The sequence below is a fragment of the Colossoma macropomum genome, unplaced genomic scaffold (genome assembly GCF_904425465.1).
Source record: "Colossoma macropomum unplaced genomic scaffold, Colossoma_macropomum, whole genome shotgun sequence".
Lineage (NCBI taxonomy): Eukaryota > Metazoa > Chordata > Actinopteri > Characiformes > Serrasalmidae > Colossoma > Colossoma macropomum.
The window spans coordinates 25,135,457-25,148,603 of NW_023494792.1; the positions used below are offsets into that span (position 1 = coordinate 25,135,457).

The following is a 13,147-nucleotide window of genomic DNA, read 5'->3' on the forward strand; positions in this document are numbered from 1 at the left end:
ACTGACACCATCAGATAAACTTGGTACTTAAAGCTTTCGTCTATGAGAGAAAGGAGAAAATCAAGCTCCACTCTTCCTTCAGATCTGAATAAATCCACAGCTGTTTCTGTTCATCCTTCCACTGTGAGAAGAACAACTCAACAATATGAGTCTGAAAAGATGTGTACCTGTCAAGAGATTTTTTTTGTTTACTGAAATCAAATTTATTTAGAAAAAGAAAGAAATCAAACAAAGAAGAACAATGGACTGACCAATCCAGCGTCCAGACCTCAACATCACTGAATGTGTTTGAGATTATTTGGATCACAAGAAGCAGAAAATGCAACCAACTTCTAAAACTGAACCTTGGAAGGTGTAGAAAAAATTGTCAACATCATTTTAGGCCTCCTAAATATGACTGTGAACACAAGATGTAGTCTAACCGGCAGCAGCTCTGTGCCACTGCTCTTTACTGGAGTGCTCACTGTAAAATGAAGGTGCTTTCGAGAATAAGAGAATACTGAGAGTGTGAAAATTTGACATCAAGACAAATATAAGTTACTTTTAAGAATCTAAAATATAGACAGAATGAAGATATCTAGACTTTTCTTCATAGTTGATGCCTAATTCCATTTAGGTTATTATATAGTTTGATGTCTTTACTTTTAGCAAATGGTAGGCTGAAAATAATAGACGTGCCTAAACTTTGGACTTAATAGCAAATACACAAATGTGTAATTGTGTGTACGTATAAAGACATGCGTGCAGATGCGTGTTTGAATGTACAATTTGTATACATGAACATATGATCTTTTATTTGATCTTTTTTCTTATTATTATCACAGTAAATATTACACGTTCATGTCATTGCTTTGGTGACACTTGTTAATTACAGCTTATGTCAGTAAAGCTATTTGAATCTGAATCTGACAAACAGTCAGAGAGGGAGCAACAGAGACAGACACAAAGAAAGAAAGAAACAAGCAATGGTGAAGAATTAGAAATACAGAAAAAACAGGAAAAGAGGAGAAAGAATTCAATTTGAAAGTGAAAATGAATGAGGTGAGAGATTTAGCCTTCTCCTTTATCCCTGCGTGCAGACGGATGGCTTGTTCTGCCACTGGATTACAGGCAACATGTTTAATTGCTTGTTAACAAATGTTTGCTGTGCCGTATTGAACTGCAGCCGTTTGTTGCCAAGAATAGTAAGCCCAGTGATGCTGTCAGAGAGCAGAGGGACTACAACACTGCTGACCAAAGCACATCATGGACCCACACAAAGACGCAGGGCTTAACACTGCTGTTGTGAGAAAGTCTCATATCTCTGAAATGGTAACTCTGAAGGGCCCCTATAATGGAAAATAAAAGAATAGCACATAAACACGTTTTAGTTTCAAAACATACTGTTCACTCCTCACTCCATACAGGTCATACAAGAAAACCAAGCTGCATTAATAGCCTGTTTTGAATTCATTGTTTCTGTGACGTCATAAAAAAGCAAAACATTTACATTCACACATATCTGCCCGCTCAGCCTACAGCAGTTTAGTCAAGCTGAAGTTACAAAGTGTGTTTCAGCTGGACTGCTTTTTGAATGAAGCACAATGAGCAGCCAATGAGACCAGAGGTCATTCACACATATCAGTCTTAAAGGCACAGTAACAAAAACAGCCTGTTTAAAAAAGGGAAAATAGTCATGTAAAGTTCATTTTGACTGTTTTTGGCACACAAAATCACACAAATGTTATAATTGGACCTAAGGGACAAAAATAAAACACAAGAAAAATTTAGGACATGGACATTTAAAGGAGAAGGAAAAAACAGTTTTAATTTAAGCTCTGTTAATGAAACTTAAACAACCCTGAAATATTTCTTTTTCAAAAAATGTATTAGGGCTGCACAACATGCATAAAATTTCATATTGTGATTATACTGCTGCATATACATATGCCTGGCAATGTATTACTGCATACTTGCGAATCTTTCATATGACTAGCAAGCATTATTTGAACCAAATATTACAAATATTATTGCATTTGTCCAATAATGTGAGTGTCTTGGTTTATTAAAACACCCCAAAAAACACCAGGAGCATCTGAGATTTGGTCAGAATGCTCACAGCACAGAGTGAAAAAGCTGTGATTAGCTAGAGGGCTCAGTTGCATATCTCAGCCCCCTGCTGTATCAGCACTGCACAAGTCAATATTATGATAACTATTAACAAACAATATTGTGAAGCACTGATTTCTAATGGTTCCGTCATCATGAAACATTCATACAACTTATAGGGCAGCCAGTTTAAAAACATGAACAAAAAGAAAAAAAAAATGTTATGAGAAATGTTACAAAAAGTGTTACGAGAGTTATGAGGTTTTCTTATGACAGCCATGTTCTGCTGTTTTTTCTCATAAAGGCACATACAGCAGGGGTGACGCGGGGTTACATGGGGGAAAAGGGGCCGTACCACAACAGAAACAATCCGGTTTAATTTTCTATCTCCCGCCTCACTCCCAGATATTAAAAACCAGAACAATATCGGACCTGTCAATCCAAGCCTGGCTTATGGGGCGGCCACCACAACAACTGCTCAGCGCCCAAGGATTATGATCAGCTTTAAGCTTTCCAAAGTCTTTACCATAAATCGCTCTCTTGCGCTCCCTCTTGCACACAAAGCTCTTAAGTCCCCTTGGGAGCAAAAAAAAGGCACAGTAACACCAGGAGCTCCAAATGGTGCAGTTCTAATACATACGTTTCTTAGCATGTAATCATCATGCATCTCTCTCTCTCTCTTGCTGCCCACGGCAACCACGGCCACTCATGAAATACAGAATTCACACTTTCTCCCTTCTGCTTTCGGAAATGTGAAAATATTGCCACGGCAACCAACGTGGATATACGCTGCCGGCTACATACGCTGTCGGAAGTGTGATGGCAGCCCTGTGTTCCATTAGATTCCCACTGTGGCAAAATAAGGCAGAAAGGCAGGCTGGTGCCCCGGCCGTGTGGTTTTAGCCTCCTCCCCGTCCGCTGTGCTGGAAGGTCAGTGCGCTCAGCGGGTCAACAGGGCTCTTGATGTTCAAGGCCTTTGGGGAAGCAACAGCTGGAATGCAAGTGGTGTGTTACATGCTGAAAATCTGACCTGAGGGCACTGCAAAATGCCGAATGCGTTCTCATCAGTGTGATATGGACATACGCGTAGGGAAAGAGTGACCTGATTTTTTTATCCCCCAAATGTTCATACAATACAGCTATTAATTATTTAACAGTTAGTATTTAATCGTTAATTATTTAACTGCCAGCCCTGACCTTAAGCCGCCATATGCCCTGAATCTACGTTATTTTACCCTTAAAGGGAACTTCCACTAATTTTTCAAGATTTCTGCATAATTCAGTCATTGAAGTGTAAATGAAGTAATTCAGAGTAGTTTGCTGTGACTCAAAAGAAATTAGAGAAATTTACAGACAGCTGTCTGAACACTGGTGGTGACAGGAACCAGGTGTTGCAATTTCAACAACACAAATGTAGCCATTTTATTTACTCTCCACATCGACCAGTGAACCTACATGTGTACTTACGGTAAAACAGTGTAGGTAAGTGATTCTGTCACCACTGTGAGTGAACCTGTGTCCTGAAAAGACCTGCATGTGCATATCCTATTCAATACCGCTGCATGATTGAACCATACGTATTGTGAACTACAAACAACTAACCAGCAGAACAAGGCTTCTGTGTAATCAGACACATTTCTTTTTCAGCAGTTACTGCTGCTGCCATGTTAACACTAACAGTGATTTGAGCGTTCTTGTGAAGGTCACAAGGCCACAAATTGGACACGTGTCTAATCTAGGACCACATTTGAAAGCACCTCAGATCTGATTTGAAAAGATCAGATTTGTGTGTCCACACAGCTCTGAAAACATCAGATCTGTGGATTTGTGTCACTTCAACCTGGTAATGTGAACATAGCCCTAGCCTTAACTGATCAACTACATTTTAAAATTCTAAACAGTGATGGAATACTGGTATTGATGGGTATCCTTACCGGGTCGGAATTCAGCAGAAAATCCTGGATGGGATAACAAAAGGTAAAAGAAATAGCTCATGTTGTGTGATGTGATGTTAGCTGTGTATCTCTTCTTATGGAGTAGTAGAGTGTTTGAGTAGTTTGAGCATAATAGCCTACTTTTAGATGCTCACCTGAAGTGAGGTGCTTCAATTAAATTAGCTCATTTTAAAGCTTAGCATTTTTTTAAAGAAAAAATATTGGACCAGATAATATGAAATGTTTTGATATCGGTATCATTATCAGAAAAGAAAAAATGTTGCCATCTCTTATACTAAACCTAATCCCGTAACTCCTTTAATAAAACTAAACCAAACCCTCTAAAGCTAATCAATGATCTGCTTCACAACCCTAAACTTACAAATAACCATTCTAAAAAGCCAACCATGCTCTTATCCTTCACCTTAAGAAAGGTGAGAAGTACTTTAAGGTGTTCACCAGACTCTCCTACGCTATCTGCAGCTCCAAGTTATCTCCTTTAGAGCTCAGCTGCATGTGTCTGTGCACAGCACTGAGACAGCCTTCCTCTTGCTCCACAGTTACATAACGCCACATCAATACTGTTTACACCAAATCTAATCTATAACGCGGTCTATAAATAGAGCACCTGAAGCAGCTGCCCACGCAGGAGCCCTATGCTCAGAATATGAGAAGGGGTCGAGAAAACGTGTACGCTTTAATGAACATGTTGGAATAACGTTAGTGGAACAGCATGACACTGGCAGGTTGGTTTTGCACGGACTAGCAGAGCATCCTCTCGCGCTTCACGTCACTATCGTTCTCTCTCTCACTCTTTTCTCTCAATCATGGGCAAATTGGTGGCCCTTGATTCCTGCACTTATGAAAATAAGCCATCTAAGAAAAAGCAATGTGCTTCTCATTCAATGGCAGTTGCCACAGCAACAGCACAATGGACCTTATAAAGCTAATAAACAGAGAGAGAGAAAGAGAGAGAGACAGAGAGAGAGAGAGAGCTTGAAAATGTGAAGAAATCTATTCTTGGAGATGGTGATAGTTCTGAGTGTTGACTGTGAGCATGAGAAAAAGGACATCAGTGCCTTTACTGGGTGTCTGTGATGTCCCTCTTTGATCGGTGGCCTCTGCTGCTGTAATGCATGCAGGTCACGTTTCTGCCGGTCACAACAAGGAGGACACAATTACAGGTGACTCCATGCCTACAGTTTCAAATTAGATTACGTTTAGCTGTAGCGGTAGTGTGCCAGCTGATCTGTGTTTTACACACAGTGTTGCTCGATAAACACTGTAGCAGCCAGGATGAATAACCCAGTTCACTAACAGTGATAAGTTTTCTTTTATAAGCTATTTAGTGCCATTTAGAACAGTGTTTTGTTGTGTTATGGGGCTCCAGTAGGGTCTGCCAAACTTTCGTGAGCTAAAGCCTCCTGATGCTTATTAATAATACTAGCTCAGAGTGATATAATGTCTAAATACCTGTACTGTAACTTAATTTCACTTTTAGATGAAGTTTCTTTTCTGAAAATCGTTTGCCTTTTGTCTGGTTTACAAAACTGTTAGCCTTTGGTGAACTTTAAAGGGCCTGTATTTTACACTGTAATTTATTTTTCCCCCAAAGTTTGCGGAGCAAAAAAGGTCATAATTCATTTCTACATTCGTTTTTATCCTTTAGGATTGAACAGGCTCATTTTGTTACTGCACCTTTAAGAGTAATATATGTACATATTTATCCTGATTAGCTGTCCAGTCATGGCTAAAACACTCCTCATGACTTCAGTGTGAGTGGGTGGGGTGAAACTCATGTAGCCCGAATAAGTGAATAGAAGCAAATGTGTTCATGACATCACAGAAACAAGAAATTTTAAATGGGCTGATTCTGCAGCTTAGCCTTTATATATTCACTATATGGAGGAGGAGTGAACTGTACATTTCGAAATGTATGTTTACCTAATAAATCACACTCTTTTATTCGCAAAAATTCAGGTTTTCCATGATAAAGGCCTTTTAAGAAAAGTAAAAGACAATTGTACTGTCAAAAGAAGCCATGTCAGATTAATAAGACATGGGTTCATTCACTTTATTAACGCAAACCTGAGGATTCTTCTAAATGGATTGGAGAGTAAACATGTGGACTGTCTAGTCGCACAAATGTACTGTAACAGGTATTAGGAAGCTTATTACAGTATTGCAAAGCTCCTGAAGCAACTTAGTCTTGCTCAAGAGCTAAACGCGTGGAGCTAGCATGAAGTGCAATAGCAGAGCAATACCAGTAAGCTTAATGATGTCTGGTGAAAATCCTTTAACTCCTCATCTAGAATTAAAACGAAGAAGCCTCTCAGTACCAGTGTAGGGCTCTTAACTGCTGAGTCAGTGCTAGATCGAATCCTCTCACACTTTGAGAAGCCACAGACAGAGAGAAGACAACCAAAGAGCACGAGCTGGCAATGTTGTCTACACTAGCATCAACAGCAACTTAATTAGAGATAAACTACTTGTATAGCGCCTCATAAAGTTAGCACCTAGTAAAACTTCCTCCAGCGAGCTGCCATTATCATCGGCTTGTTATGTCCAGGATGCCAAACGTTCCCGTCTGTAGAGGAATACACAGAACATCAGAGGCTATGGAGCATCCTGGAGGGAGGTGCCATCAAAGGGGTGACGAGATGGCCCTTCCTTTTCAAAGGCACCACCTTTTACAGTAGAGGCTGGAAGAGATGAAAGGCTACAGGGGCCTTTGCACTATGGATGCTAAACTAGATTCAGCTACCACTCACATTCTTGCCAGTTGGCTAGAAGCCCGGTTTGTGGCAAGAGAGACACATTTTCTACTCTATTCTATTCTCTTCTGTCTAAACTTACCTCCGTAAGCATCAGACTGTTGCTGTAAATAATTACTTTTTACATAAGTATGACCATGTTTAACTAATTATCTCGGCCTCAGATCAGTGCGTAGTTCTCTACTCAGTCGCCTGCTGTGGACACAAGAGGTAATACCAAAAAATTTAAAACAATCAACCCTTCGAACCTTAGGCTTTTTACTCAGTAATTAATATAACTTAATAATCTGTAGACTGCTTTCAATTATTCAGTAACTATTATGAAACTAATAAGTAAGTTAGGAAGTTATGAGAATGAAGAACTGAAATGCAGGCCTACTTATGGTTCTTAGGGTTTAAGTAGTCAGTTTTATATCACTCTCAGAGGACGCATGAGGCAATATAAAAAGTAACGGCAAAGGTAAGATAAGGAATAAGTATGTATGCTGTGTTAAAGGGGAATTCCACTGATTTCCCAAAATCTCTGAATAATTTCCTTGTTGAGGTCTAAACAAAGTCTTTCAGAGTGGTTTGATGTGAAATGATTCACGGTAGAGAAACATACTGGCTCAGATTTCTTTAAAGTGGTGTTGATAGGAACCAGGGGTTAAAAATAGCCATTTCATTTACTATCCAGAACAATATTAATAATCCAGAACGGTGGTAAATCTGAAAAAACATTTTGGTACAATTTTGCCTCATAACGCCCTGCATGTCAAATACAAACCTTATCTAAAACGGTAAAACAATGACTCAGACACCAGGCAGCGTGTTCCGAATCATTTCAGGTAATAGCTTCCTGTGTGGTAGCTTCAGGCTTCTGGTTCCCATCACCACTGTGAACAGTTCTGGTTCTAGTTTCTCTGGAATGGAGCACTTCAATTCAGACCACTCTGAATGTCTTTGGTTACTTACTGACAAATTAAGTTTGAAATTCTGAAAGAAACGGTGGCATTCCCCTTTAAGTGTCCAAGCCAGTAATTAAGTCACAGTTGTCTGTTGATTGTGTTGCAGTGACACTGGTGGAGATTACGCAGTGGTGCAAAAAGGAGTGTAGATTTGACCACCTTTAATGAAGTACAAACTACTCTGCGCCTGATTAGTAAAACAATAGGGAAACAAGTAGAGAATGAAACGCAGATGATGAATCAGCTTCAGTGCGTGAAATCAAGTGTCAGACTATCAGTACCTAATTTACATATCATTTACATGAAGCACACCCTAATTCATGCAGTTTTGGTAGGAAGCCAATAAAATGACAGCATTCAGTGGCTCATGAGCCAATGGCTGTGTATGTAGGGGGAGTTTGAGGTGGAGCAGTGAGTGCACTGCGATCCCTACTGACCAAACTTTGTAGGGCTAAAATTACAACACATGGAAAGAATAAAATGTGAAATAAACAAAACTACAGATGGTAGAATGATGTGATGGTGTAGTGTGATTATTTTCCTAAAATAACATATTTATATGGGGTTTTATTGCAGTGTATGAGATGCTTCTGCGCTAGCTGTGTTTTGTTTGTTTATTTTTTAAAATTAGTGTCATAAGTATAAAACAAAAGCACAGTGTAATTTGTCTTTAAATGGAACATGGACTAATTGCAGTTTTTGTTTACACCAATGTGCATGTAAAACAACTACATCTACCTTTGTACCTACCTTCTACAATCTACCATCTACCTTGGACTGCCATGTGCACACATTATTAGTATTGTTATTTTCTGTTTTAATTCTTATTAGTAGTGTTATAATTGATACATACAATAGTTTTGCTTAGTTAACTGCAATTCAAGTTTTTATTTCAGGTTGTTAAAATATTACACTTAACTTTACACACTTTTACCAGACGTGAGTTTGACAAACTGAGAATGACGCTGAGTAAGGATAACAAAACTGTTGGTAAAATTTACCTGCACACATTTTACCATCAGATTTTAATGTACAGCTTAGATGAAGAAGGGTCAATTTGCTTGGTTTGCTAACATAAAATGGCCTATATCACATGGCCTTGGAAAGTCGCATATAAATGACAGATGAAATAAAGCTCTAGTTGAACGTTTGCCTTGTCCAATGCTCAGACACTGGGAGGCCAGAGATCCACAGAGTGAGAAAGTAATGACACCCACAGGGATCTATAAAAGAGGCAGGGATAAGATAAAGTCTCGACGAGTCCCCTTAACAGGAAGAAACAGTGCAGCTATAACTGTACACAATACAATACTGGAGACTATTATCAACACTTGACATTTTAAAGTGACTTTGTGGAACTCAGTGGAAGTAAATGGTGCTTATTCTCTCTCTCTCTCTCTCTCTCTCTCTCTCTCTCTCTCTCTCTCTCCCTCTTTCTCTCTAACCTCTGCTATCTTTACATGCAAGGGGGCAGCGTGCAGGAGCCTCTGGTGACTGGCAGCTTTCAGAAACAGATCACCAATGAAAACAACCGTCACCATGACTCCCACACCATGGTGAAGGGAATTACAGTGCCATGGAAACCGCATCAACTGCCCACTTGCCCCCCAGCAGGAAAAGAGGGCCCAAAGGAAGTGACACACAGGAAGTGACACACCAAGCTATGGCTTGCATTTCACACATGTAAATGTTCTCTCAGGGGCTTTGTCCTTACTCACATCACCATGGCAGCATAATACTCTAATCTCCCATCACCTCCTACCGGCAACGTGACCATGCTGAAACAGCCACTACAGTAAGCGGATGGGTAATTGAATACTCATCCCTGGATTCACTGACTGCATTTATGCGAGCGGAGCAAAAGCGCGAGGCTTTAATATGCTGTTTTGTCATATGAAGCGGGTTTGATATATGAATTATGCAGGCAGCTGCTGTGGAGGCTTTTGGAACAGCAGGAGCCAGTCTGTGAGAAACAAAGCATTAGCGCTGGATCCGGACGTCTCATGGCTCCCACAGGCAGCCAATCAGGCAGGAGAACTCCCGCTTAAATTAGCGTAGCTCTTTAGAGAAGGTACCCCTCGGATAATCGCCGCAGGGAGACCGTGCCGCCTGACAACTCTCTCCACCTGAACAAGTAACAGTCGAAACTTAGCCTTACTAGATTTCAAACCCAAACCTGTGACCTAAACCCAGAACATGGTGGCTAAAGCTACATCTCATGTGTCTTTGCTCTGATGCTGCATTTACACTGCTAGAGGATGTCAACACACTGCAATGTATCCCTTTCGTTTTCAATGGGGCGCTTCGGTTCTGTCAGACGCAGCCATGTGGCACATAATAGATCCGGCACACCAAGTTAGCGGGATGCTGTGCATCGAAACACTAGGCGGATCTGAACTTTATGTGAACGATTTCGGCCAATGCAATGTGTGTACCTAATCAGGAGGCAGCTGGTGTTTGTGTGATTCATGTCTGTGGTTCAAGGTATGAAACAGTGGTTCCGTTTTTAAAATGATTCCGTTTGTGAGAGAGAAGACCAGCAGCAAAAATGAAAAAGCGTTTCACTCTGATATTTAAAATCCGAGCGAGACAACAATCGGTTGGATGATAATAAACCAAAATGACTGACATTGATTGCAAGTGGTAAATAACAACCTAAATCCTAATCTGTCCAAGTTTAACCTTTTAACATTTTGGAAAAAAAAAGTTTATTGCAGCATACTATGTTGATTCTGACTATTCAAAAAAAGGCATTACTTACATTGACTCTGCAAGGTTATAATTCAATTGGATTTCACAGGGTAAGTAAAAGTTGAAGTAAAAGAGTTCAGAATGGTCACTAATGGCTCTTTAGTGGTATTTAAAATATTAGACATGAAAATGTGAATTAATTAAAATGTGAATTAATGGAAGTTTCTAATCTGATGCATCAATGGTTCACTCTGGCAAGTGTGCTACAGGTAATATAGCGCATGATTTACAAACAATGTTTTAAAAGATCATTTGTGCGCAAATGTTGGGAACACATTTGGAGTCAAATTCTAGAACGTTTTGTAAATGAGACCCCTGATCTCGTTATTAGAGGCATATGGACATTTAGATATGTGTGGACAGCTTAAACCATTTGTGGACTGTTTACCATCACTTAAGCTCTTTGTAATACCAAGATACCATAAATACATTAATGAATGAATAAAGAATGACGCAGTTGATACTCCTTCAGCACAAACGATAATTCCGTAATCTCAGTGTGGACTTTTAACTCCTTAAACTGTGTAATTATTCAGTTATTAATTGTAAGTCTTATTATCCAGAAACTACTATGTAACAAATTATTATTATTATTAAATTATGTGGTTACGAGAATCTGGGACTGGAGTGTAGGCCCACATGTGAGCACTCCCAGTTTAAAAGGTTAATATTCTGTCATGTATTTGAATGTTATTCAGAAGTTTTAAAGTTTGTCTTTGTAATTAAATAACCTTTTCCAGACACCATAAACCTGAATGCTTTAAAGATAACATAGAGTCTAGGATCAAACAGAAATGGTGGAGAGTGCGCGTACCAGTGAGGGCGCAGTCTTCGGCTGAGCCGGTGGAGTAGTTGGCGGGGCTGATGGGGGGGCTGGCGGGTGGGCTGGTGCTGAAGCTAGCGTAGCCCAAAGACGAGCTGACCTCAGATGGCTCTCCGCTGTGGTTCTGCACTGGCCGCTGCACGTCCTGAGACGAGGACAGAGACGTACGCTGCTTGGGCTGCAAGAAAGAAGAGCCGACTTAAAATAGAAGTGGAGGGAAATCGCAAGCAGATAAACTGCTACTAGAGATTCTACACCACAGCATGTTGATAATTTAGACAGTTTTTAAGTTATTCAAGTTTAAAGACAATGTGCTGTGTCTTACACGGTTAACATGTAGTTATGACCGACCCCTCAGACTCTGTGGTTCACACCTGTGTACTTTATTAGCATGAGATTAGTGTTTGAGGCCTGTTATTACCCTGCCCTTAATTCTGCCTTTGCATTATTGAACAAGGCACTTAAATCTTAGTAGTAATCTGAGGAGCTGTATTACCGGTAATTGTCTGTCTCAGGAGATCAAAGCTTGTGCTAAAAGATAGCAAAGAGCAACAGTATGATAACTGGACTTCTAGTGAACGTGAGTGACACATGGGTTGACGCTAACATTTAAAGATGGCACTTTCAGTTTTCAGACACCGACACTGAAATCATGAGTTTCAGCTGATGCTCATATAGATCCAATATTTTACCTTTAAAAACTAAATGAGCATCTAAAAGTAGGCTATCATGCTTAAACTACTGAAACACTCTACAAGCCCATAGGCAGAAATATACACACTGTGCGAGTGCTGTTTCTGAACAGATTTGTTACAGGATTGGATCAGATTCATTCTTTCTTATGTCTGATATTCAATCCAGCATTTATGCTGATATTGGCTCCGTACTAAAACCCACTGATACTGATTTTTTGTCAGTCTTTGCTCTCATTTTTTTCTATTTGCTTATTTTGCTGATGTACTATTTTGCTTCTGGATTTGCTCTTTTGCTCCTGAAATATTCCTGACTTTTGGCACAATTTCACAGACGGTAGGTCTTAGAAGAGGGCGTTCACATGCACTCTCTATCGGTCAACTGATTGGAACACTCCATACATCTCTTATAACCAGTGCACGAAATACCTCCTGGTATTTGGAGGGTCTCATGTTGGCTGGCTGCTAACTCACCCTAACTGCAATGGTAGCAAAATGGTTTAACAATCCTCTTTTAGGAAATGCTCTTTTCTAGTTTGGCAGTGCAGTCAGATTTTACACATCTCCTCTTTTGTCTTCAGTTTGAGTAATTAGCAATAATTCACTCTTTACACCAGTCTCTTGGGAAATCGGGCAAATTTTTAGAATTACAATATGCTGTATTGCAAAGTTTTTCAGAGGAATTCTTGGCATAGTTACAGTTGCTGAGCTACGAAGGACCTGGGTGAACCAATTTGCTACAACCCCAACCATGAGGCAGACCAGTGCTGCATCTCTAGTTATTTAAGAATATCAAAGACAAAAGCTCGTTGATTGTAGGTGACGCAGCTAAACCGTGACCTTACCATGAATTTGTATTTGAGCTTCTATCTCTCTCCTAATGGACAGCATAACATCACAATAAGTTTATTTTTAGCAATCCCCCTGAAATTTGATATTAAGACATTCAAGGGGTCCAGGAGGTTAATTCAGAGTTCCTGGAAGGGCTTGATGTAGAAGTCATATGAACACTACAGTAAAGTGTTAACAGTTGTCATCAGTACTCGTTCTTGGCATTGTAGCTTGAAGTTACCAAACTGCCTTAAAATTTGATGAATTTGCTAAAGTTCTTGTTCTCTTAACTTACTATTAAAAGTTA

The 13,147-nt window shown here is 39.8% G+C and overlaps 1 protein-coding gene across 4 annotated transcripts in view; it reads right to left on the reverse strand.

The window, feature by feature from the left end:
• anks1b (ankyrin repeat and sterile alpha motif domain containing 1B) overlaps nt 1-13,147 on the reverse strand; it is a 257,933-nt gene that overhangs the window by 87,861 nt on the left and 156,925 nt on the right. For all 4 annotated transcript variants that reach the window (XM_036576704.1, XM_036576703.1, XM_036576706.1 and 1 more), the window contains one exon: nt 11,309-11,495. In XM_036576704.1, the coding sequence (XP_036432597.1) occupies nt 11,309-11,495 (187 nt within the window). The remainder of the gene's footprint in view (nt 1-11,308; nt 11,496-13,147) is intronic.